The sequence below is a fragment of the Ovis aries genome, chromosome 4 (genome assembly GCF_016772045.2).
Source record: "Ovis aries strain OAR_USU_Benz2616 breed Rambouillet chromosome 4, ARS-UI_Ramb_v3.0, whole genome shotgun sequence".
NCBI classification, from domain to species: domain Eukaryota; kingdom Metazoa; phylum Chordata; class Mammalia; order Artiodactyla; family Bovidae; genus Ovis; species Ovis aries.
The window spans coordinates 5473055-5499676 of NC_056057.1; the positions used below are offsets into that span (position 1 = coordinate 5473055).

The 26622-nt window shown below is 44.6% G+C and overlaps 1 protein-coding gene across 4 annotated transcripts in view; it reads left to right on the forward strand.

The window, feature by feature from the left end:
- Nucleotides 1-26622, forward strand: part of COBL (cordon-bleu WH2 repeat protein) — a 305488-nt gene that overhangs the window by 111381 nt on the left and 167485 nt on the right. For 2 of the 4 annotated variants that reach the window (XM_042248330.1, XM_060414416.1), the window contains exons 3-6: nucleotides 12304-12514; nucleotides 14965-15193; nucleotides 16670-16714; nucleotides 22331-22428. In XM_042248330.1, coding sequence (XP_042104264.1) covers nucleotides 12304-12514; nucleotides 14965-15193; nucleotides 16670-16714; nucleotides 22331-22428 — 583 coding nt within the window. The remainder of the gene's footprint in view (nucleotides 1-12303; nucleotides 12515-14964; nucleotides 15194-16669; nucleotides 16715-22330; nucleotides 22429-26622) is intronic. The other 2 variants (XM_042248331.1, XM_042248332.1) reach the window with 1 other exon arrangement.

Genomic DNA, 26622 nt, shown 5'->3' on the forward strand with positions numbered 1-26622 from the left:
GTAAATTGCTTTGGGTAGTATACTCATTTTCACTATATTGATTCTTCCAATCCATGAACATGGTATATTTCTCCATCTATTAGTGTCCTCTTTGATTTCTTTCATCAGTGTTTTATAGTTTTCTATATATAGGTCTTTAGTTTCTTTAGGTAGATATATTCCTAAGTATTTTATTCTTTTCGTTGCAATGGTGAATGGAATTGTTTCCTTAATTTCTTTTCTACTTTCTCATTATTCGTGTATAGGAATGCAAGGGATTTCTGTGTGTTGATTTTATATCCTGCAACTTTACTATATTCATTGATTAGCTCTAGTAATTTTCTGGTGGAGTCTTTAGGGTTTTCCATGTAGAGGATCATGTCATCTGCAAACAGTGAGAGTTTTACTTCTTCTTTTCCAATTTGGATTCCTTTTATTTCTTTTTCTGCTCTGATTGCTGTGGCCAAAACTTCCAGAACTATGTTGAATAGTAGCGGTGAAAGTGGACACCCTTGTCTTGTTCCTGACTTTAGGGGAAATGCTTTCAATTTTTCACCATTGAGGATAATGTTTGCTGTGGGTTTGTCATAGATAGCTTTTATTATGTTGAGGTATGTTCCTTCTATTCCTGCTTTCTGGAGGGTTTTATCATAAATGGATGTTGAATTTTGTCAAAGGCCTTCTCTGCATCTATTGAGATAATCATATGGTTTTTATTTTCAATTTGTTAATGTGGTGAATTACATTGATTGATTTGCGGATATTGAAGAATCCTTGCATCCCTGGGATAAAGCCCACTTGGTCATGGTGTATGATCTTTTTAATGTGTTGTTGGATTCTGATTGCTAGAATTTTGTTGAGGATTTTTGCATCTATGTTCATCAGAGATATTGGCCTGTAGTTTTCTTTTTTGTGACATCTTTGTCAGGTTTTGGTATTAGGGTGATGGTGGCCTCATAGAATGAGTTTGGAAGTTTACCTTCCTCTGCAATTTTCTGGAAGAGTTTGAGTAGGATAGGTGTTAGCTCTTCTCGAAATTTTTGGTAGAATTCAGCTGTGAAGCCATCTGGACCTGGGCTTTTGTTTGCTGGAAGATTTCTGATTACAGTATCAATTTCCGTGCTTGTGATGGGTCTGTTAAGATTTTCGATTTCTTCCTGGTTCAGTTTTGGAAAATTGTACTTTCTAAGAATTTGTCCATTTCTTCCACGTTGTCCATTTTATTGGCATACAACTGCTGATAGTAGTCTCTTATGATCCTTTGTATTTCTGTGTTGTCTGTTGTGATCTCTCCATTTTCATTTCTAATTTTATTGATTTGATTTTTCTCTTTGCTTCTTGATGAGTCTGGCTAATGGTTTGTCAATTTTATTTATCCTTTCAAAGAACCAGCTTTTGGCTTTGTTGATTTTTGCTATGGTCTCTTTTGTTTCTTTTGCATTTATTTCTGCCCTAATTTTTAAGATTTTCCTTCTACTCACTCTGGGGTTCTCCAACTCTTCCTTTTCTAGTTGCTTTAGTTGTAGAGTTAGGTTATTTATTTGACTTTTTCTTGTTTCTTGAGGTATGCCTGTATTGCTATGAACTTTCCTCTTAGCACTGCTTTTATAGTGTCCCACAGGTTTTGGGTTGTTGTGTTTTCATTTTCATTAGTTTCTATGCATATTTTGATTTCTTTTTGATTTCTTCTGTGATTTGTTGGTTATTCAGAAGTGTGTTGTTCAACCTCCATATGTTGGAATTTTTTAATAGTTTTTCTCCTGTAATTGAGCTCTAATCTTAATGCATTATGGTCAGAAAAGATGCTTGGAATGATTTCGATTTTTTGAATTTATCAAGTTTAGATTTATGGCCCAGGATGTGATCTATCCTGGAAAAGGTTCCATGAGCACTTGAAAAAAGGTGAAATTCGTTGTTTTGGGGTGAAATGTCCTGTAGATATCAATTAGGTCTAACTGATCTAATGTATCATTTAAAGTTTGCGTTTCTTGTTAATTTTCTGTTTAGTTGATCTGTCCATAGGTGTGAGTGGGGTATTAAAGTCTCCCACTATTATTGTGTTATTGTTGATTTCCCCTTTCATACTTGTTAGCATTTGTCTTACATATTGCGGTGCTCCTATATTGGGTGCATATATATTTATAATTGTTATATCTTCTTCTTGGATTGTTCCTTTGATCATTATGTAGTGGCCTTCTTTGTCTCTTTTCACAGCCTTTGTTTTAAAGTCTATTTTATCGGATATGAGTATTGCCACTCCTGCTTTCTTTTGGTCTCTATTCGCGTGGTATATCTTTTCCAGCCCTTCACTTTCAGTCTGTATGTGTCCCTTGTTTTGAGGTGGGTCTCTTGTAAGCAGCATATAGAGGGTCTTGTTTTTGTATCCATTCGGCCAGTCTTTGTCTTTTGGTTGGGGCGTTCAACCCATTTTACGTTTAAGGTAATTATTGATAAGTATGATCCCGTTGCCATTTACTTTATTGTTTTGGGTTCGGGTTTATACACCCTTTCGTGTTTCCTGTCTAGAGGATATCCTTTAGAATTTGTTGGAGAGCTGGTTTGGTGGTGCTGAATTCTCTCAGCTTTTGCTTGTCTGTAAAGCTTTGATTTCTCCTTCGTATTTGAATGAGATCCTTGCTGGGTACAGTAATCTGGGCTGTAGGTTATTGTCTTTCATCACTTTAAGTATGTCTTGCCATTCCCTCCTGGCCTGAAGAGTTTCTATTGACAGATCAGCTGTTATCCTTATGGGAATCCCCTTGTGTGTTATTTGTTGTTTTTCCTTGCTGCTTTTAATATTTGTTCTTTGTGTTTGATCTTTGTTAATTTGATTAATATGTGTCTTGGGGTGTTTCGCCTTGGGTTTATCCTATTTGGGACTCTCTGTGTTTCTTGGACTTGGGTGATTATTTCCTTCCCCATTTTAGGAAGTTTTCAACTATTATCTCCTCAAGGATTTTCTCATGATCTTTCTTTCTGTCTTCTTCTTCTGGGACTCCTATAATTCGAATGTTGGAGCGTTTCATATTGTCCTGGAGGTCTCTGAGATTGTCCTCGTTTTCTTTTAATTCGTTTTTCTTGTTTCCTCTCTGATTCATTTATTTCTACCATTCTATCTTCTATTTCACTAATCCTATCTTCTGCCTCTGTTATTCTGCTATTTGTTGCCTCCAGAGTGTTTCTGATCTCATTTATTGTGTTATTCATTATATTTTGACTCTTTTTATTTCTTCTAGGTCCTTGTTAAACCTTTCTTGCATCTTCTCAATCCTTGTCTCTAGGCTATTTATCTGTGTTTCCATTTTGATTTCAAGATTTTGGATCATTTTCACTATCAATATTCGAATTCCTTCTCCGGTAGATTCCCTACTTCTTCCTCTTTTGTTTGATTTGGTGGGCAACTCTCCTGTTCCTTTACCTGCTGAGTATTCCTCTGTCTCTTCATCTTGGTTATATTGCTGCGTTTGGGGTGGCCTTTTTATATTCTGATAATTTGTGGAGTTCTCTTTATTATGGAGCTTCCTCACTTTGGGTGGGGTTCTATCAGTGGCTTGTCAAGGTTTCCTGGTTAGGGAGGCTTGTGTTGGAGTTTTGGTGGGTGGAGCTGGGTTTCTTCTCTCTGGAGTGCAGTGGAGTGACCCGTAATGGGTTATGAGACTTCAAAGGTATTGGGATAATTTTGAGCTGCCTGTATATTGAGGCTCAGGGAGTGTTCCTGTGTTGCTGGAGAATTTGCGTGGTATGTCTTGTTTTGGAACTTGTTGGCCCTTGGGTGGAGCTTGGTTTCAGTGTAGGTATGAAGGCTTTTGATGAGCTCCTATTGCTTAATGTTCCTGAATTCAAGAGTTCTCTAATGTTTTCAGGCTTTGGGTTTAAGCTTCCTGCTTCTGGTTTTCAGTTTTATTTTCACAGTAGCCTCTAGACTTCTCCATCTATACAGCACCGATGATAAAACATCTAGGTTAAAGATGAAAAGTTTCTCCACCTTGAGGGACACTCAGAGAGGTTCACTGAGTTACAAGGAGAAGAGAAGATGGAGGGGTAGTTAGAGGTAACTGGAATGAGATGTGGTGAGATCAAGAGAGGAGAGAGCAAGCTAGCCAGTAGTCACTTCCTTATGTGCGCTCTATAGTCTGGACCGCTCAGAGGTATTTACAGAGTTATACGGGGAAGAGGAGAGGGAGGAAGTAGACAGAGGTGACCAGGAGGATAAGAGAGAGGAATGAGTAGGAGAGAGACAAATCCTGCCAGTAACCAGTTCCTTAGGTGTTCTCTACCGTCTGGAACACACAGAGATTCACAGAGTTGGATAGAGAAGAGATGGGGAGAAAAGAGACAGAGGCCACCTGGTGGAGAAAAAGGAGAGGCCAGAGGAGGAGAGAGTGGACAAGCCAGTAATCTTGCTCTCAGGTAAACTTGGGTAGTGAAGTTTGGGTTTTTAAATGTACAAAATTGACAACAAAGATTAAAAATCTGATTTTGAAGACAATGGTCTGCTTTTCTGGTTGCCTGATGTCCTCTGCCAGCCTACAGAAGTTGTTTTGCGGAGTTTGCTCGGCGTTGAAATGTTCTTTTGAGGAATTTGTGAGGGAGAACGTGATCTTCCCGTTCTATTCCTCCGCCATCTTTCCCCTCTTTTCCCATGTACACAAAAATTTGAGGAACATTGCTCCTGGCCTTAATAGTCTCCTAGGATACAACGTCTTTACCTCCAAGAGGTGATGCAAAACAGCATCTCAAAGTGATACTATTGGGGAACACTAGGACATGCTCCTCTGTGGGGCCCCTCCTTGTGGCTGCCTCCCAGCAGAAGGGCCCCGGAGCCAGAAGTTAAGACCCACATTGGAGCCTGTGGCCCAGCATCCATAGAAGGGAGTTCCTGTGGGCAGGTTCATGCTAGAGATGCTCAGGTTTCTGGAGTGTCTGTGTTTCTTCTTTTACAGAGTGATCTCTGTCCTTAGTGTACTTTTCTCACTTAAACTTGGGAAACAGGCCATATTATCATAGGTTTAGATGCATGTAAGCCAGACTTCAACAGTACATGAACAGTGAACTTCAAGTTGGTTTTAGAAAAGGCAGAGGAACCAGAGATCAAATTGCCAACATCCATTAGATTACAGAAAAAGCAAGAGAGTTCTAGAAAAACCTCTATTTCTGCTTTATTGACTATGCCAAAGCCTTTGACTGTGTGGATCATCACAAACTGTGGAAAATTCTTAAAGAAATGGGAATACCAGGCCACCTGACCTGCCTCTTGAGAAATCTGTATGCAGGTCAGGAAGCAATGGTTAGAACTGGACATGGAACAACAGACTGGTTCCAAATAAGGAAAGGAGTATGTCAAGGTTGTATGTTGTCACCCTGCTTATTTAACTTATATGCAAAGTACATCATGGGAAACGCTGGGCTGGAAGAAGCACAAGCTGGAATTAAGATTGCTGGGAGAAATATCAGTAACCTCAGATATGCAATTAACACCACCCTTATGGCAGAAAGCGAAGAAGAGCTAAAGAGCCTCTTGATGAAAGTGAAAGAGGAGAATGAAAAAGCTGGCTTAAAGCTCAACATTCAGAAAACGAAGATCATGGCATCCGGTCCCATCAGTTCACGGCAAATAGATGGGGAAACAGTGGAAACAGTGGCAGACTTTCTTTTGTTGGGCTCCAAAATCACTGCAGATGGTGATTGCAGCCATGAAATTAAAAGACGCTTTCTCCTTGGAAGGAAAGTTATGACCAACCTAGGTACCATATTCAAAAGCAGAGACATTACTTTGCCAACAAAAGTCCATATAGTCAAGGCTATGGTTTTTCCAGTAGTCATGTATGGATGTGAGAGTTGAACCATAAGGAAAGCTGAGTGCCGAAGAATTGGTGCTTTTGAACTGTGGTATTGGAGAAGACTTGTGAGTCTCTTGGGTTGCAAGGAGATCCAACCAATCCATCCTAAAGGAAATCAGTCCTGAATATTCATTGGAAGGACTGATGTTGAGGAACATCAGTACTTTAGCCACCTGATGCAAAGAACTGACTCATTTGAAAAGACCCTGATTCTGGGAAAGATTGAAGGTGGGAGGAGAAGGGGATGACAGAAGATGAGATGGTTGGATGGCATCACCAACTCAATGGGCATGAGTTTGAATAAACTCTGGGAGTTGGTGATGGTCAGGGAGGCCTGGTATGCTGCAGTCCATGGGGTCCCAAAGGGTCAGATACAACTGAGCAACTGAACTGAACTGAAGTTTATCAGTGAATGTATTAAGGTTTATTCACCGTTATTATACTACTATTTGGGCTCAATTTCTAGTTACGTTTTAGCAAATCACTTTATTGAAGTATGATTAACCTATAAAAGCTGCGACATTGAATGTGTACGACTTAATGAGTTTGTGAATAAGTGTACACATGTGAAACTATGACTTCTATCAGTCTAGTTATATATTTCTTTTTTAAGAAAATTGACCCACAGATCCTGTCTTAAATTACACACAGGTCTGGTTTTATAAATGCACAAGGAGAGACAGAATATCTGCGTGAAAACTAAAAACATTATTTTGAAAAATGTTTTCAAACTGAACGTATTCTTCCAATTTTATCTTTAGTTTTCATTTTCTTCCAAAGTAGAAGTTATCATGGTGCCATTTTGCAATGCAGCAATGAGAGCAGGTTCACCCGTAGAGATTAAGTATTAAAATAGATTTCTCTTTTCAGAGTAGTAAGTTCTGATCCCTTCCCAAGGTTTCCTGGAGCAGCCTGTGGGCTCCCTTAGCAGCTTGTAACTTGCTGACGCTGCAGCTTCTTGCTGCAGGAATTGGTTTTATGTTTCCTACTCTTTAATAATATAAGAGTGGGCCAAAGTCACATCCTGACCCTCGCTGAAACCAGATCGCCTAGCTGTTTATCAGTGTGATTTCTCTCTTCATTTTACCAGAGAACATGCCCACCTTTTTGCAGGATAAGCAGGTCATTTATAATTTACAGTTAGTACCTTAACCACACTATTTCCAAACATGGAAGATTCTCACAAGGAAAGCACATTAGTACATAAAGTCTGGTATATTCTGCATATGGCAGTGATTCTTCTTTCTGTCTGTTTTTAAAGTTTCCTTTGGATTTAAAAACACAAGTCCAGTCTGTTCTTAGATGAGACATGGGAACAGGTGTTCTGGAACTTTCTTAAGGAAGATGCTCTGATAGGTGCTCTTTTAGAAAGGATGCTGTCAGCACTGCTCAGGGTCCCTGGGAGGAGAATGCCGGTCCCATCACTCTAACCGGAGGACAAGTAGAGAGAAGTTCTTTGAAGGGACAATGCCCTTAGGCAAAAGGGTGCTTCATAAATGGTGTCAAGTATTCACGTGTTAGGGCTGTGTCATCCTGATGTGGTCAGCTAACTCCTGTCCAGTCGGCATGCATGCCCCAGGGGCCTGGGACAGGAGAAGGCAGCATTCTCTTCTCAGAGCACAGGAAACCTTTCTCGGTGTTCAGTGCTGCAATTTTGCTGCTGCAGGCTGTCAGACCCCTTTTGTAATAACCGAGTTTACAACTCTGCATGGATTTGCAGGTCCCAGGCCTTGTCAACAGTATAAGACCCCCGTGGCATAGGTATGGTCCTTGGTGCCTCTTCTGGAGAGAGCTCACCTGCTCCCAGGTGAAGGGGAAGGGGAGCGAGCCCAGCCCTGATCTTCCTTCCTTCACCTGCCCATCAAGGTGCGGGCCATGCCCCCTGCAGAGGAAGGAAGGGAGCTGGCTTCTCTTCAGCACCAGGACATGAAGGGATGAAGCTGGGAAGGGCAGTTTTGGCACAGGGGACTCTGCCAGAGGAACATTTTCTATATAACAGGCTAACAGTCAGGTTTGGTTTAGTTTGATTTACATTTTTACTTAAAGAATACCCTTTTTTTAAAAAGACTTTATTTTTCAGAGCAGTTTTAAGTTCACAGCAAAATTGAGAGGAAGGCAGTGATATTTTTCACACACCCCCTGTATATACCCGACTTCCCCCGCCATCACATCTCTCACCAGAGTGGTGCCTCTCTTCCAAGTGATGAACCAGCACGCACACATCATTTCCCCTGAAGTCCACAGTTTACACCAGCGTTCACGCTCCATGCTGTACATTCTGTGGGTCTGGACAAATGTATCATGACATGTCCACCATTATAGTATGATACAGAGTATCTTCATTGCCTTAAAAATCCTCCCGGAGAAAATTCCTGGGATATAAACCCTTATGTGACATTAACGGGAGGTGAATCTTATTGAATTTATAATACATTTGATTATCCTGGTCCTAATTCACCATTTCTAGTGACTACCTCCCAAATGTTTCTGCCTTATTAAGTCATTGCTTCTTTGAGCTAAATCTAAGAGGAGTTAAAAAAAAGCACAGTCACTCCGTTGATGCAGAATGTCATCAAGAGTTTCCAACTACTACTAAGTTTCTTTATGAGAACCTCTCCTGCAAGGAAATAGCCTGGTTAAGGGGCTGATCATAAACTCTCAACTCCTTGCTTACCCTGTGAAAAGGTGGGGGTATTCTTTACTGAACCCATGATTTAATCTTTCATAGAAGATGCTGTTACTGTTTTGGATTTGGTGCTAAACCAGTCATCCTAGGAGACAGTCTCCTTTTGTGGGAGACTGAACAGACTGGGATCCAAACAGACTGAAAAAATGGAAATGATCATTTATTCATTAGTGAACTCCTAGCTTTCATGAGACACTAGGAAGAGGACATCCCAGCAAACAGAAGGAAATAAATAGCGTTTGCAAAAGGACTAGTTTGTGTGAGAAGGGGAAAGTTTAGTGTTGCTAGAACCTGGATTGAGAAGGAAAGATGAGTGGACCTGGACTCGGGGGCCAGCCAGGTTCCAGGAGTCTCCTGGCCTGGCCCTCCTGTGGCTCCACGTGCCACTAACAAGATTACAGCACCACTGGGAACACACAGTTCCACTCCAGTGCTGGGCAGATCAAGAGAAAGCTGGTGCATCAAAGCATAAATTTAACTTACACGTAGGAAGCAATAGTTCTGCGTTAAATGTAGCATGCAAACTTCACAAGTATTTTTTTTAACGAAGTATAGCCAATTAACAATGTTGTGATAGTTTCCGGTGGACAGTAAAGGGACTCAGTCATACATGTACATGTATCCATTCTCCCCCAAACCACATGCACTTTAAAAACCAAACACTGACAGGCAACTTTAAAGCTTTCTGGGCTGTGTCCCAGGTCCCCCAGCGGGCTGGTTGACTCAGCTACTGAGAGAGAAACAGAAAACAACCTGCCCCGATATGACCTGGACACGGGAAGCTTTAGACTCTCACGTCACATGATCTCCGAGATAGAGGTTAATGACACTGAGGTTGCAGTTAAGAAAAACACAAGTTTTCATGATTGGAACCCAACCAGAATGCACCCCGTGTTGCTGGGTGCTGCGGCGCCCTCTTCCTTCCGGGCGTCTTTCTCCAGGAGCACCAGAGACCCTGAAAGGCCTGGCTAGCCTTTTGGAGCTCGGGGCTTTAAATGCCAGTTGACAGCCACTTTCGCAGTGCACAACAGCCACCCTGTTTTCTGAGGACACTGTCCAGAAAAGTGTGGGGTAGAAAGTGGTAACTCAGATCACGCTTTCCATGAGCCTGGGGAGGAATCACCTGAGTGGGAGGCCCTCCAGGAAACGTGAGATGAACTGATGCTTTTGGACCCGTGTCCTCGTGTCCACCCCTATACTGTGTATCCAGCCCCTTAAATGCGACCCAGATCAGTCTGTATTAGGCTGCCGTGTCTGTCCAAGAGCCCCAGGAAGAGGCCTGCAGGCCAGAGGGATCTCCCACGTCTGAGTGCCTCTCGTGCCCCAAACCTCCCCACTTTCCTGCAGAAACCCTCTGGCCTGGCCTGGGTCCCAGCCCTCAGAAGCAACGCTGTGACCCTTGGCTGGTCCAGTTGAGTTGATAATGGGCGCTGTGCTCACAATTTCAGCACAGGCCATGGACAGGGTGTGGTGGTGCTGAATCTTATTATTATGGTCTTTCTTTTGCTTTTGCTTTCCCCTTCACCAAACTGAATGATAAATTTGAGGAAACAGGTCTCCAGCACATAAAATTTTCTGCTTGGAAATCCTTCCCCTCCCCTCCCTCACAGGCGTTTTGTTGAGAATTGCTTCCACCCTAAAGTGTTGGCAACATCCCTGCAGCTTCGTCATCAAGGACGACAGAAGAGCAAGAACAGCTGGGTGGGTGCTGACCCACTGATTGTGGAGGAGAGCTAGTCCGCTGGTGGAGATGGGGGCACCCAATTCTTTATCCAGACAGAACTGAATACTACACCACTCTCCTGCTAGGGCATGCCAGGATACATCCTAGATTCTGCTGTTACTAGAAGAGTTCATTCTCTGCGATGGAAAAGCCCCAGAGTGGGTCTGCACCCTTTCACGTCAAATTTGATCTCTCAAACATGTTACCAATTAGTGGATTCGAAGAACAGAAGGTTACATTAGTTGCTTTGGTATTCTTTGTGGTTTATCATCTAAGATTAATTCAACTTTTGGTTTGAGAATTTACCCATATTGGTTTATTTGGTGGCAGTGGACTATGGATGTGGGCTTTCCTGGTGACTCAGATGGTAGAGAATCAGCCTGCAATGCCAGAGACCTGGATCCAATCCCCGGGTCAGGAAGATGTCCTGAAGAAGGGAATGGCTACCTAATCCAGTATTCTTGCCTAAAGAATTCCATGGACAGAGAAGCCTGGCAGGGTACAGGCCATAGGTTTCAAAGAGTCAGACTCGACTGAGCAACTAAGCACAGCATGACAGCCAACTGTGGGTGTAGTTTAGAGAGGTGAAGTGACAGTCGGCATCTTATGGGACCCGGTGCCAACCCCACCTCCACGTCCCTCACGGAAACCAGAGGAGAGTGGTCCCCAACCACCAGGATGACAAGAATGAGAGGGAGCAGTGTCATCTGCACAGAATGGCTCTGGGCTAATGGGGGACACACAGAACATGGTAACGATAATAGGTCATTATTATAGCAGCCTTAGAACTCTCTTTTCTATGCTAACTTTTCCATGGAAGTCTCTTTTTCATGGACTTTGGTGTCTTGAAGTCTTTGGTGATGTCACTTCCTGTTTTGATGTATTAAACTTATGAGAAAATGATGATTTTTTTTTTTTCTGAGGCTGAGGGAATCCAAGCTGACAGCATCATTAGCCAGCAGGCCCACCTTCATAGCCCTTGTGAGGGTTAGTGCTGCCCTGGCCCCACCGAGTGCCCTTTCAGAGTCCTGGGAGCCAGTGGGGTGCTGAGTCTCCTAGGTGTGACTCCAGGGTCTCCTGGCTAGGACATAGGCTATCACCTAACTACCTCCTGGAGAGTAGGTGGGAGTAAGTATCGTCATGGAGATGGCTGTTAGATGTTTTGTGTCAGCAAGAACATCATTGATATTTTTGGGGAAACAGGGCGTCTTGAAGCTTTGCCTGTGGTGTCAGTGTTCAGCGCTATAGCCCTCATGGTGCATGGCGACCAGATGGCGAGCAGCCTGCGCCTTCACAGGTGTGCATGAGTCCTCGGTCTGCACACGCCTGAGGGCCAGACACCTGGAAAACTCCACTATGACCTGAAATAATTGCCATGCCAATTCCTGGTTAAGAAATAGATCAGAAGACAAGACCTACACTTTTGTGAGGGATTTATGCCCCACTGCTAAGGAAATGTGTAGGAAAAGAGAGGTCAGCTTGAAATATAAAAGCATTCTGCCAGCTTAATATGAATGATGGAAATGAAATTTCCTATTCTTTGGGACAATCCACTCCTTTTTAGCGCCCTTAGTAAGTAATGATCTGTGTTAGGAGACGTTATAAAATTTTTGACATTTCAATAACATGATTTTCATTTTCTCTGTCTTTAAAAAGCATACTTTCTAGCTATAAAGAAAGCCATTGTCTTCTTCAACTTAAAATTTTGCTGTTTAAGATACACTATATTTGCAAAGAATGAAAATTTTATACCTTGTGCCCAGAAGTTAATATCATCTGTGCTGATCTTACAAGATTGAGGTCAACATACTCATGAGTTTACCTAGAAATGCAACTATTTTCCCAGCTATTCTGATTTTGATGGTGTTTTCGGTACTGTGGTTGCTTAGTGTTGAATGTATTAAGATATCTCTGTAGAGTCATGAATGAGGAAATGACCAGCGGCTGTTCTCTTTCTTCATAAGGATGACCAGTTTGCTCCTCTACCCACTGGTGCGTTAGTCCTGACCTCTCTCAACCAGCAGAAGGGAGAGTGCCAACATTCCCCCTGACCATGGTTTGTTTCTCTCTTCCAGCCACGCAATGATGGACCTACTGGTTGAACTTTGCCTTCAGAACCACCTGAATCCTTCCAACCATGCCCTGGAGATCCGGTCTTCAGAAACCCAACAGCCTTTGAATTTTAAGCCAAATACTTTAGTTGGGACCTTGAATGTGCACACCGTATTTCTGAAAGAAAAAGTTCCTGAAGCGAAAGTTAAGCCTGTTCCCCCTAAGGTGCCTGAGGTCAGTAGTACGGGAGTCCGTGTGTCATATAAGGACGTGTGCAGTTCCCTGGGACCCAGGGTGCAGCAGGTGTAGCAGAGTGGGCCACTGGGGTCTCTCCTGTCTAAATTTCACATGCCATGGTTGAGGTTTGCACTTTCATGGTAGGCAAAGTTAGGCCCTAAACTGAGTTTTAGGAGACCTAAGTTCACAGCTTTGAATAATGTGCATTGTGTAACACTGCTCCTTCAGATGTCAAAAAAAGGACCCACTCTAGAGCAGAGCCATGCATTAATGCTTTCTGCAAAGATTCTTTCCGTCTTTTAATCAGGCGCTTTCTGCAAAGATGGAAATGGTCTATAATTCTGTTCCCTGTGAGCCAACAGCCCCTGATTACACATAGCCGCTGAGCATATGAAATGCAGCTAGTGTGATCAAAAAACTGAACTTTGCGTTTCTTATATTTAATTGAAATAACACAAATAGCCAATGACTACCCTACTTGACTAGTCCTAAAGGTTCCAGTAGAGTTCTGGAGGCCTTTCTGTCCATGGCAGAGATTGGAATATGTGGAAGATTCCAAGATCTTCTCTGAGAAACGAAATAGAAGGGGATTCCCTTTTGAAAAATTAATGCTAGAAATACTTACTCCTTGTCCTTGGAGAATATTTTATGCATAGGTTTCAGGCTTTTTCATATTGATTAAAGATAGCTTCGTCTGCTTACTGTACTTTTTAATAAAGCTTTTATCTCCAATGAAAATCAATGCTATTTCATTCTTTTAGATTATTGAACTATCTCCTAAATTCCCTTATTTTTAAACATGATACTTTGGCCAACAGGTCATGTCCTCTAGGTTTAGATAATTAATAACTTTTAATTGGTGCCATATCTGGGTGGTTCAGTGGCAAAGAATCTGCCTGCCAATGCAGGAGACACAGGAGACTCAGACTCAGTCCTTGGGTGGGGAAGATCCCCCAGAGAAGGAAGTGGAAACCCGCTCCAGTATTCTTGCCTGGAAAATTCCACTGACAGAGGAGCCTGGTGGGCTACAGCCCATGGGGTTGCAGAGTCGGACACAAAAGCATGCACGCACACACACACATATTCTGAGTTTCCCCTAATTCTTCAACTAAAATCAATGCTCAAGGAAATTCCTTTTATACTCTGTGACTCTTCTTACCTCCCTGAACCCTGGCTGCAAATTCCAGGGGCAGTTGAGCCCAGGGTTATATAGGAGTTCAATTTGAGAAGCATGGAAAAGATTCATGGTTCCATCTTTCCTTCTAAAATTCGTTAAACCCTGGCCTCGGATTGGAAGGGAGTGTGAGACCTATGTCATTCAGTCGGCACTCCTCAGGATCTTAGAGCATTGTGGTGACCAGTAAAGGCCAAACAGAAGCTGACTGCTTGAACCTCGACCTGCCACAGCTTCCAATGGGCCCCTCGATCTGCAGGCGTTTACAATCAGCTTTAGACAAATTGATTTTTTTCTTTCTGCCTGGTGGGGCAGCCCACCAGGCTCCCCCGTCCCTGGGATTCTCCAGGCAAGAATACTGGAGTGGGTTGCCATTGCCTTCTCCAATGCATGAAAGTGAAAAGTGAAAGGGAAGTCATGCAGTCATGTCCGACTCTTAGCGACCCCACGGACTGCGGCCCACCAGTCTCCTCCATCCAAGGAATTCTCCAGGCAAGAGTACTGGAGTAGGGTGCCACTGCCTTCTCCGGATTTATATGTTAACATTATAATATATATGAATATATTTATGTGGGTATTTTAGCTTCTTAAATGAAAACTTGATATTGCGACCCCATAGACTGTAACACTCCAGGCTTCTTTGTCCATGGAATTCTCCAGGCAAGAATACTGGAGTGGGTAAGTATTCCTTTCTCCAGAGGATCTTCCCAACCCAGGGGTCAAACCCAGGTCTCCTGCATTGTAGGTAGATTCTTTACCATCTGAGCCTATATATTTTTCTAGCTTAAATGTATGTTTGTAGTGTATATATATGAATATTAATTCATGTATCAACATGCTACTAGATATGAATATATTTATCTGGGCATTTTAGCTTCTTTAACAAAAATTTGATGTTTTGTGATGCTTTTTCCTTATCTTGGATTGTTCACCATACAGCCAAAGTATTTCCCTTTAGAAAATATATTAGTGCCTTGTGCTCAGGTCTGTTTAGAATCCTTGAAAGACGACGTATGTGTTGGATTTCAAATTGGGATCCTCGCTGCTGCTCATTTCCCCCTTTCGCTCATAGCTTGTTCATTAGCAAAAGAGATGGGAAGGTCAATTTATTGTTCTAGACATTTACCGTTCCCTATTCAGTCTGCTCTTTTCCCCCACAACCAGTGGCTTTTGGAAGAACGTGGTCCAAAGAAAATATTGCCCTGTTCCATTGCAGTGTAAACAGAGCTGTGGGAAGATGTGCTTATGGAATTCTACCTGGTGTGTTTTCCAGAAAACGGTGCGCCTAGTGGTGAATTACCTGCGCACGCAGAAGGCGGTGGTGCGTGTGAGCCCCGAGGTGCCCCTGCAGAGCATCCTCCCGGTCATCTGCGCCAAGTGTGAGGTCAGCCCAGAGCACGTGGTGCTCCTCAGGGACAACGTGGCTGGTGAGGAGCTGGAGCTTTCCAAGTCCCTGAACGAGCTGGGGATAAAGGAGTTGTATGCCTGGGACAACAAGAGAGGTGAGGCCACCTTGGGTCTTTGATGCGGTGCCACTGACTCTGCCTGTGAGCCCTCATGCAGAGCGATGGGGACACACGTTTGCAGGCATCTCCAATTGTGTCCAAACCAGAGCGGGAGTGGGTGGGAAGTAAAATACACAGACTGTAATTACACCTCTTTCCCCCAGTCGCTTCAGTCGTGTCCGACTCTCTGTGACCCTATGGACTATGGCTCAGCAGGCTCCTCTGTCCATGGGATTCTCCAGGCAAGAATAGTAGAGTGGGTTGCCATTTCCTTCTCCATTTCCCCCAGTAGTGAGCATACCCATTACCCCTTGTCTCCTGTGAGCGTCCATGAAATATGTAGAAAGGGGAAAAATGAGAATACTAGGGCTTTTGCTCTGAAAGAACTTCTCAGAAACCACACGTGAACCACCTTCTCCTGGATTTCCTTTTCAGTTGCCATTAAATACTCCCAGGTCTCAAATATTGCTCGTGATCGAGACCAGTCGCAAAATTCCTTCTCACTCGTTTGCTCAGTCACTTCAGGCATGTCCAACTCTTCGCAACCCCATGGACTGTAGCCCTTCAGGCTCCTCTGTCCATGGAGTTCTCCAGGCAAAACTACTGGAGTGGGTAGCCGTTCCCTTCTCTAGTGGATCCTCCCAACCCAGGGATTGCAGGCAGGTTCTTTACCATCTAAGCCAGCAGGAAAGCCCATCTTGGGAGATGTAGAACCTAATACCTGGGAAAAGCATATAACACCAATCTCTGCATTAAGGACTGGGCCCAGCAAGACTGTGGTCTTCTGGGAATGTGTGTGAGGCAGCAAGAGGGGAGACTCCCTCAAGTCCCAAGCTCCCTCTTCCTGTACCCACGCAGGACAGGACACACTGCTGTGCCAGGAGAATGGCTACCCCGGCCCCAAGTCCCCCTCTTCTCTGCCTTGGGCGCCCTCCCAGGGACCCTCGCCCTACGACCCTGGTAGCCTCCCCAGAAAATAAAGGACCATCACCTGGCTTAGGGGGTGTGTGCTGCCCCTGGGGCCAACATCCCTTCCGTCTGGACCATAGTGTGCCCTGTGGGCCATGAAATATTTGATTGGCATCCCTACCATATGCTTCCCTCCCAGAAGAGAACATTCCTCTCCATGAGGAGCCCTTTCCTTTGCCCCTCTGGAGTTTTACCACCTCCCAGCCAGCAGCTGCTTGGGGAAGGGTGAAGGCCACGGGCAGGAGATGTGTCCCAGGCAAGGCCTGCTCTGCCCTGGAAATCCTGGTGGTGGCAACTAGAGAAAACAGAGGCTTTGCTGCCACCTGCTTCCAGGATGGTGTTTAACAGCCAGGCGGTAGCAGGATTCTAGGGGATCAAGTTCAGTGATGTAGGCCTGCTTTGCACTTGGCCTTTTCCTTTGGGGCGCAGATAGCTGCAGGCCTTGTCAAGTGCTACTGTGGGTTGAGAAGCCTGCCTTCACTCTCTGTTGCCTGCCTTTTCCAGTTCTTCTGACCAAAACGAAATCGGAGCCTTCCCTGAGCTGTCGAGGTACCGTCAGCCCAGTGCTGCCTGCCAGACTGTGCCTTGCATGGCTCTGGGCGAGGACAGTGATGCATGGAGTGACTGGAGGGGAGGCAGGGTGGCCCTCGGGGAGCGTCTGGCCAGGCTGAACTGGGGCTGCGACTTGGTTTCTTGACTCCCTGGTTGGCTAAGAGAACAACGTCCCCTGTGTGAGGATTTGCTGTGTGGTTCTGATTGGTGTGAAAAGATGTCATTGTAGAAAATGGGCCCTTTATGAACACAGAATTTGAGTGTAGAGCAGAAGTGGTCCATGTACAAGAGACACTGTACCCATCCTACCTGTTCTTGCCTGCCTTCAGGGTCCGTCCTGCCCGCTGCAGAAACGGGCAGTGTGCACTGGGAAATCTGACCTTTTCTGTCATAGACAAATATGGACGTGATTAGTCCAGATTTTGCATTCCCTTCTTATAAACTGTATATACTTTATTATATTTATTATAAATAGATATGTATTATACTTAATAATACATATATACATATGTATGAACATATTTACATAGACATGGATGCACACACATGTATTGAGATCTATATAAACCTTTTGGACTCTGCACACACATACTCTAAGAGGATCATTAAAATTATGAGTGTTCATATTGTATAGAAATTTCTGTCCACATTTGTTAAAGTGTTTAACAGTAGACTTCACTTCTATACAAAAAATAATGCAGAAAGTCCCGTGGCTTTGGTCTGGAACCACAGTGCGGGTGCTGTGAGTGCCAGTGCTGTGGCCTCAGCCACCCCTCATGTTCCTCATCTGTTACCTCCTCCATCAGACGCTGCAGATTATTGCTACAAATAGAGGGTCTCTCTTTTAAGAAACGCCATAGATGTCTCTCCAAAGAAGACATTTGGATGGCCAACGGGCATGTGACAAGATGCGCCACATCAGTAATTATTAGAGAAATGCAAATCAAAACTGATCAGAATGGCCATAGGTTAAAAGTCTACAAATAATAAATAAATGAATAATAGATGCTGGAGAAGATGTGGAGAGAAAGGAGCCCCCCTGCCCTCCTGCACTGTTGGAGGGAATGTATTGGATTGGCCAAAAAGTCGTTCGGGTTTTTTTCTGTAACATCTTATGGAGAAATTGAAGTGAACTTTTTGACCAACCCAGTAAATCGGTGCAGCCACTATGGAGAACAGTCTGTAGGTTCCTTTAAGAACTAAAAACATTGCCATATGATCCTACAGTCCCTCTGCTGGACCTATATCTGGAAAAGAGAAAAACTCTTAATTCAAAAAGATGCTTGCGTCCCAGTGTTCACAGGAGCACTGTTTACAGTAGCCAAGATATGGCAACAACCCGAAGGTTCATTAACCTTTGAATGGATAAAGAAGGTACGGCCACAGTGGAATATTACTCAGCCGTAGCAAGAGTGAAATAATGCTGTTTGCAGCAACATGGATGGACCTGGAGATGATCTTACGCAGTGAAGTGAGGGAGATAAAGAGAAATATATGATGTCGCTTATATGTGAAACCTAAAAAAAAATGATAAAAATGAACTTACTTACAAAGCATAAATAGCCTCACAAACATAGAAAATAAACTTCCAGTTACCAAAGAGGAAAGTGGGGGAGGGACAAATTAGGAGTTTAGGGTTAACATATACACACTGCTGTATATAAAATAACAACAAAGACATACTGGATAGCACAGGGAAGTATACTCGATACTTATAATAACCTGTAGTGGAAAACAATCTGGAAAGAGTGTGTATATATACATGTATCTATGTATGTGGGTAACTGAATCACTTTGCTTTATACTTGAAACTAACACAATATTGTAAATCAACTATAGTCCAATTAAAAAAAAAAAAGCAGCACCATGAACAGATAGTTGTTTTGAACAGAAAGCTCATATATATGAAGGCTTTATCAGTTCTGAGTGATTTGATGTAGGTATACCATCTAGCTGCAAGTGTGGAAAAGCTGGATCAGAGCTATTATGACTGTTCTTTTTTGACCCCGTACCCAGCGGTCCTGTGATGAGGATGGGCACTTACAAACGTTGTTTTCACGCAGTGCAGGCCTGGTTCCCCTTGCTGCCGGCTGTTCTGTTTCCACATCCGGAAGAGTGGATGTTTCAGATGAGCCAGTCCTCAGGGGTCCCTGCTGCATGCCCCATCCCTCTGCATCCCTCAGCTCACCTGTATCACCTTCTAAGTCATTCTGATGTTTCCAAACAGTATGTGCTTTGAGGATGAAGTATGTCCTCCCCCCGCTTGTATTCATATTTAAGTCTTAGTAAATGAGAATACGTCAAAATAAAGTCCACACTCAAATTGTAACACATTTAGAGCGATGGATTCAGGCTCCTAAATGAGTATTTTTCTCCAGGCCTGACTGGGTACCACGTGGAGCTTTGGCTGATGGGAACACTGTCAGGAGAGCCAAGTGCTCCCGCTCTGTTCCCCATATCATCCTTCCCCCAGTGCCTGCCAGTCGCACACCTCACCAGGGGCTCCATCAGTCTAGAGGCACAGATTAGACAGTCTGCCTGGGCCTCAGCTCAGAGCTGGATCGCTGGGGGCTGCAGTCTCTTGGGCCTCAAGGGGCGACGCTGTGCTGGGGTGGCCAGAGCCTCCATCCTGATGCTGAAGACCTGCCGCTACCCGTCCAGGGAGAGAAATGAGAGGCTCGATTTTGACCCGGTCTATGGTGGTGAGGTTGACATAACAGCCCGTGTGCCTGTGATGTGTTCTTGCTCCCTCAACTCTCAGGCACTGTCATTTCCTGCACTTTGCACATCCGGTCACAGAGCAGTCAGTTCTAGAAGCAACCTAGATGGGTGGGCTTGGGAGGGAGGTGGGAGGGAAGGTCACGCGGGAGGCAACATGGGTAAACCTATGACTGATTCATGTTGATCTTTGATAGAAACCAGTTGGTTTCTGTCAGTTCTGTAGAGCAGTTTACAATTCTGTAAAGCAATTGCCTTCAATTAAAAAATAAAACACACACACACATGTTGGTGCATACTGTTGTTCGTTCACATGCAGTTTCACTCTGTAGCACAGAATATTTTACTAAAGGCTCTGTGCCTAACAACGGGTTTGATGCCATTAACCATGAACCCCATGTACACATGCGCATTGGGGAGGTGCATACCTCACCGCTGAAGCCGCTCTCCTTGCTGGTTTGGTTGTCGTGTGTTGTGAGGCTGCTGATGGGCCGGGCTGGAGCCACCTGCATGCAGCTGGGAGGCCTGACCCTTGTGACTAAAATGGGAGCCTTTGCTACTGACGGATTGAAGGGACCCAGGGGCTTGGTTTTTGCTTCACTGTGAAGACGGTATTGTGTTAATGCATGTTGCAGGGGCGCTGACTTCCGTGTCAGCCTACTCTAGTTGGAATATGGAATTCTAGGTTAGCAGATGAGCAGTTCATTGATGTCTGCCTGGTTCGGGTTGGTATTTTGGCGGCAGAGTTTGTGAAATCCAGTCCCCATGGTGCCAGAGGACTGGCGCCCTGCCCCTCGGCACTTGGCAGCGGTGTGGAGTAATTCACTTTCCCCTTCTCCTGCTGCTGCTGCTAAGTCACTTCAGTCCTGTCCGACTCTGTGCGACCCCAGAGACGGCAGCCCACCAGGCTCCCCCGTCCCTGGGATTCTCCAGCAAGAACACTGGAGTGGGTTGCCATTTCCGTCTCCAATGCATGAAAGTGAAAAGGGAAAGTGAAGTCGCTCAGTCGCGTCCGACTCTTGGCATCACCTAAATGTCTTCTCCTCTGGCCGTATCTGTGTCTTGGAAGAAAAGGACAGATGAGTGGCCTTCAAAGTGTCAACAGATCAGTGGATAATAATGGTCATAGAGGCCTCATGGCACTGAGTTTGCCAGGCTCACTCTGCAGATGAGTATACTGAGGCCAGAGCATGCCCACAGCGCAGCGCCCTTACCTGCAGATGAGTATACTGGGGCCAGAGCACGCCCACACCTCAGTGTCCTTACCTGCAGATGAGTATACTGGGGCCAGAGCATGCCCACACCCAAGCGCCCTTACCTGCAGATGAGGATACTGGGGCCAGAGCACGCCCACACCACAGCAACCTTACCTGCAGATGAGTATACTGAGGCCAGAGCACGCCCACCCTGCAGCGCCCTTACCTGCAGATGAGTATACTGGGGCCAGAGCACGCCCACACCTCAGTGTCCTTACCTGCAGATGAGGATACTGAGGCCAGAGCACGCCCACACCACAGTGCCCATACCTGCAGATGAGTATACTGGGGCCAGAGCACGCCCACACCGCAGCCCCCTTACCTGCAGATGAGTATACTGGGGCCAGAGCACGCCCACACCGCAGCGTCCTTACCTGCAGATGAGTATACTGGGGCCAGAGCACGCCCACACCGCAGCGCCCTTAACCTGCTGCTCCCCTAGCTGTCAAGCGGTCCCCACAGCTCATGCACCCAAGGTGAGGGTGCTTTTTGAGTGCAGGATGCTGGGCCCTATGCCAGAGTCTCGCATGTGGGCGTCTCCTATGGCCCCAGGCCCCAGGGACGCTGCTGCAGGTAGTCCCGCCCCACCCTGGAGACCGCAGCTCGTGCCTCTGTCCTCAGCTCCCTGCCTGGGCTCTGGTGTCCTCACCTAGAACCTGAGCATCCCCATTCGAGCTTGACAATCCCAACGAAGAAAACTTCAGGAAGAGGAGAAGATGGAGCATTCAGAGGTCAAGAATAAAAGAACAGAATAGAAGAAAAATGGGCCCCTAGAGCCTGAAATGGAAAGGAAAACATTCTGGTTGATGTAGAGGGAGGAAAGTCCGCAGATGTAGGTCACACGGGGGCCTGATGTGGCTGTCTCAGACGTCCCCGGGGAAGCCAGCGCGGTCCCTCCAAGTTCTGGAAACCAGTGGGCCCTGCAGGCAGGGCAGCTGTGAATGCACTTGCTTAGCTCCGTCTTGGACCGCCACTCTCGTGATGCGTAATGCAGGTGTTTTGCGCAGATGTCTCAGTCATGAGACCTGTGCTGTCCAGTCTGATGGTCACAGCCAGGCGTGGTTGGCAGCACGTGACTTGTGGCCAGTCCCAGTCGAGATGCACTGTGCCAGGCACACTGCATTCTGAAGGCTTCGTACCGAAATGAATATGACAGCGCATTAATACTTTTATATGGATTATGTGATAGAATGATAATATTTTAGATCTATTGGGTAACTAAAACATATAGAAATTAATTGCATCTGCTTCTTTTTTGATGCATCTACTAGAGAATCTAAAATTACCTATATTTGCGATCATACCTCAATAAAACCATGAGTAGCAAAAAAAATAAAAATAAAATTACCTATATCATCCCTTAATTTTTCTGTTGCATAGTACTGCCCTAGAACTTTTGGATTTATTTTTTTTAATACCAAAGATTGTAAAAACATTTACTAATTTCATAAACCCAGCTGGGGGTTTTGAGGTGGCTCAAAATGCTTTGAAAGAAATAGTTAATGGTTTTATTCTCTTATAAGAATGAAATAAAAGTCTAAGAGCAGAGTAAAACAAAGAAGCACTTGTTGAGATTTTTAAAGTGTTTAATCTCTTGGTTCATATGCTGAAAATAACTTAGTACTTCTATTTTTTTCAGAAACCTTTAGAAAATCTTCACTCAGCAACGACGAGACAGACAAAGAGAAGAAAAAATTTCTGGGATTTTTCAAAGTTAATAAAAGAAGCAATAGTAAGGTAATTGATTACATACACATGTGATTCTATGTTCTGTACAGAGTTTTTTGAAATGTTTGTCCTCTGCCTGTCTTGGAATTTTCCTTAATATATGTAAGCATATTAATCCCTTCAGGGAAAAGGGAGCATATCGTGTCAGTGTGCCCTGAAATGCCTGCCCATACCCTCCACTTGAGTCCTAAGTGGTCTTGGGGGATGGTGTTCTATTTACCAACAGAACATGAAGCCATGAGCCTTCTCTGCTGGTCCCTACCCAGTCCTGACAGGAGGCTGAAGCTAAGTAAACATCCTCTGGGTGGATGGATGCCTGAATGTGTGGTTTAGGTTACATTTACCCAAAGATCCCCTTATCCAGGGGATCTTCCCGACCCATGGATCGAACCCGGATCTCCCACGTTGCAGGCTAATTCTTTACCATCTGACCCGCCAGGGGAGTCGTAATGCAGAGAACAAAAAATGAAGACACTTAAAGTCGTCTTGGAAATTCTCAAGCCATATATGCCTTCTAGCTACAAAGAAAGGAAGTGCTTGGAAGCCTATTATGTTGGCTTTAAAAGCTTTATTTTGCTGTGTCAAGTATTTTCTCCTCACTAGTAGATGGCATGAGCAAGACTGTTGTATGGAACATTAGCATTTAACCCACCAGCTGGGTTTGGAAGCGTCCACCATCCGCAGAGCATTAGAGGAGGTGTGAGGAGGGTGCACCCAGGTTGGTCCAGAGCCTTCTCTTCCTATCATCGGACCTCTGTGTCTGTGCACCAGCCTGCATGGGTCTTGACCTTCCAGAGCCCATGGGGCCAGTATAGCCATTACCTTGGGTCCCATTGAGGATGCTGGGGCACAAAGAAATAAATAAACTTGCTCAGAGTCCCAGGGTTAGATCCTGGGTCGGCTTTGGTTCACCAGTGAGAGCTTAGTGATTGGGTGGAAGCTTGTGGCCAGAGAGAACTCAGGAGTTTCTTCCAAATCCCAGCTCATTGCTTTTAAAAAGCACTGGAGTGTATTGTTTTACATGCGTGCATGCCTGCTAGGTCATTTCAGTCGTTTCCGACTCTTTGCAACGCTGTGGATCACAGCCCGCGAGGCTCCTCTGTCCATGGGATTCTCCAGGCAAGAGTACTGGAGTGGGTTGCCATGCCCTCCTCCGGGGGCCCTTCTGGACCCAGGGATCGAACCCAAGTCTCTTAACGTTTCCTGCATTGGCAGGCTGGGATTTTACACCGGTTGTGTTAGTTTCTGCTGTGCAACAGAAGTGACTCAGCTATATTCATACCTATATCCCTCCCTCCCACGCCCTCCTAAGTGGGTAACTTAGCTGAGCGCTGTAACTTAGCTTAACTCTGTGGGTGATGCCAGGGCACCAAGCTAGCTCCCTGTACTATAGAGCAGCTTCCCGCTAGCTAGCTGTCTTACACGTTGTTTAGTTGCTAAGCCATGTCTGACTCTTGCGAGCCCCTGGACTGTAGCCCACCAGGCTTCTCTATCCTTGTGATTTTCCCGTCAAGAATACTGGAGTGCGGTGTCATCTCCTCAGGGGATCTTCCCTGCCCAGGGACTGAAGCCACATCTCCTGCTTGGCAAAAAGTCGGACACGACTGAATGACTTAGCGCACACACCTCTGCTTGGTGGTGGGTCTCTGCCGCTGAGCCACCGGAGAAGCCTGGCAGTGTCTGTATGGCAGCGCTGCACTCTCCGTGTCCCAGCTCCTCCTTCCCACTCCGTGTCCACACATCCGATCTCCACGCCTGCGTCTCGGTTCCTGCCCAGCAAATAGGTTCGTCTGGACCCTTTTGCTAGATTCCATATATATGTGTTAGTGCACAATATTTCTCTTTCTGGCCTGCTTCACTCAGCTCATTGCTCTCAGTCTTCTGATGCTTTGATTGTGCTTTTGTGGCTCCCTGTCATTACTGACTATATGTGTTTACCCCACGTGGCCACGTGGCCTTTGAAAACCTCTGCTTCATGTGTGTCTCTACTCAAGATCTTTGAGCCCCCTTCCCCATCCCTGTCCCCCTCCTCTTTCCGCCTCCCCTATCCTCTCCTTTTCTGTCAGAATTACTGGAAATTACAAATTCAGTTTCCCATGTGAATTTCCCTTCGCTCTATAAAGGCTGGGTTTCTGATACCTGACATCTTTTTTAAAAAGTTTTTTAAGCATAGCTGGTTTACAATGTCGTGTTAATGTCTGCTATACAATAAAGTGATTCAGCTACGCACGTATGTATTTTTTCCTCTTCTTTTCCATCATGTTTATCACAGGATATTGAACATAGTGTGTCTGTGAATCTGTTTCTGTTTCATAGATATGTTGATTTGTATCATATTTTAGATTCCACAAAGTGATATCGTATGGTATTTATCTTTCTCTGCCTGGCTTACTTCACTTGGTGTGATAATCTCTGCGTCCATCCACATTGCTGCAGATTTTGTTCTTTTTGGTGGCTGAGCAATATGGCTCCTGACACTCTGAGGTCAGTTTGCTGGGACTGCAGGCAGAGCTGTCCTGCTTGGTCCTCACAATTGTCTCTAGAGTCCTTCTGTGTCATGCTACTTTTGATAGATGAAACTGCCAGAAAAGCCAATAAAAAGAAATCTGGAAATGCCTTTAAGCAGAATAAGAGCCTAAAACATCCAGACAGTCTTGCCCTGATGAATTGGCAGGATTCTTTGTGAAAGTGTCCCACATAACAAGGAAGCCTTCTCTGTGGGTCCCAGGGGTTTTGTCTCTGCCATACCCCGTGTTTCTTCAGTCTTGGACTAGCTAGAACTGTTTTCCTTTCTCATGCACTCCATCTTTTTCACTTATTTTATTCTGTTTTGTGCTCAGCTTCTCTTATTCAGTCGTAGCTTTCCTAAGTTATTTGTTGTTTTGGGCTTTAGCTGCTTTCTTTCTTGTTTTTCCCTGTTTCTGTTGTTTGAGCTGCTATGCTAAAAGTAGCTTCCTTTAATCTGCTATAAACCTGGTGAGAGAGGTAGTATCAACCCCATGTTACAGGTGAAGGAACCTGAGCTGCATACTTTCAGTGAATCCTGGTGTTAAAAGTTGCCCAAGGTCAGACTCACCTCTTTCCAGAGCCTAGCTCTCATTGCCCACACGTTACACATGTCTGACAAGCCTGAATCTCAATTTTTCTATATTAAGAACAAGAGGGTTTTGAGTAAGTCATTTTTAAATGGTTTCTAAAATACTGTGATGCCAGACAGTCTACTAATGTCTGAGAACAGAATAGTAAGAATGGTGACATTTAAAGCTAAAGTGAGTCTTCCCTTATCTGCCGAAAGGAAAACAGTATACATCTGTGTGTATACAATCTCTTATAGAGAATATATTTAAAAGGGTATCATTTTGGCTAAATTCAATGAGGGAAGATATCTTTCCTTGCTTTAAAACTTTGGTATTTTAATGTTTTTGACGTGATCAATTTTTGTATCATTTTTGCATTATTTATTCTCCTAACCCAGTGGTTCTGAAAGGTACCTTAGAATCACCTTCAGTTCAGTTCAGAATCACCTTAAGATCTAGTGTAACAACTGGATTCTTGGGTCACGGCCCCGGAGATCCTCATTTGGGAGGGTAGATGGGGCCCGGAAGCTGTATTTTCCAGTGCTCCCTGGTGATTCTCTGGCTGGAGGTCACCGACCATCCAGATCAAGGGAAACTTTCTTTTACACAATGAAGTTACATGTAATTATTGTTCACCTTTTACAGGTAGAGAGTGAGATATTCAGTGAGTTTCCGTGTATACCCAATGAGCAATGCAGTGGTAAACTGAATTTAAAACATAGAAATTCTCAAAACCTACTTAATTGCCTCGAATATTCGTTGAAAGGACTGATGCTGAAGCTCCAATCCATTGGCCATCTGATGCAAAGAGCCAACTCGCTGGAAAAGACCCTGATGCTGGGAAAGATGAAAGGCAAAAGAAGGGGTTGCCAGAGGATGAGGTGGTTGGATGGCGTCACGGACTCTCAGCGGACATGAGTTTCAGCAAACTCTGAGAGATAGTGAAGGACAGGGAAGCCTGGCATGCTGCAGTCCATGGGGTCTCAAAGAGTCGGACATGACTTAGCAACTGAACAGCATCATCGTCTCAGACCCATTGCTGTTTTCATGTTGCATAATTTTCTAAGCAAAAGAGCTATTTTGGGGGAAAGGACAAAAAAAAAATCTATACTCAAGAGTCATGAAT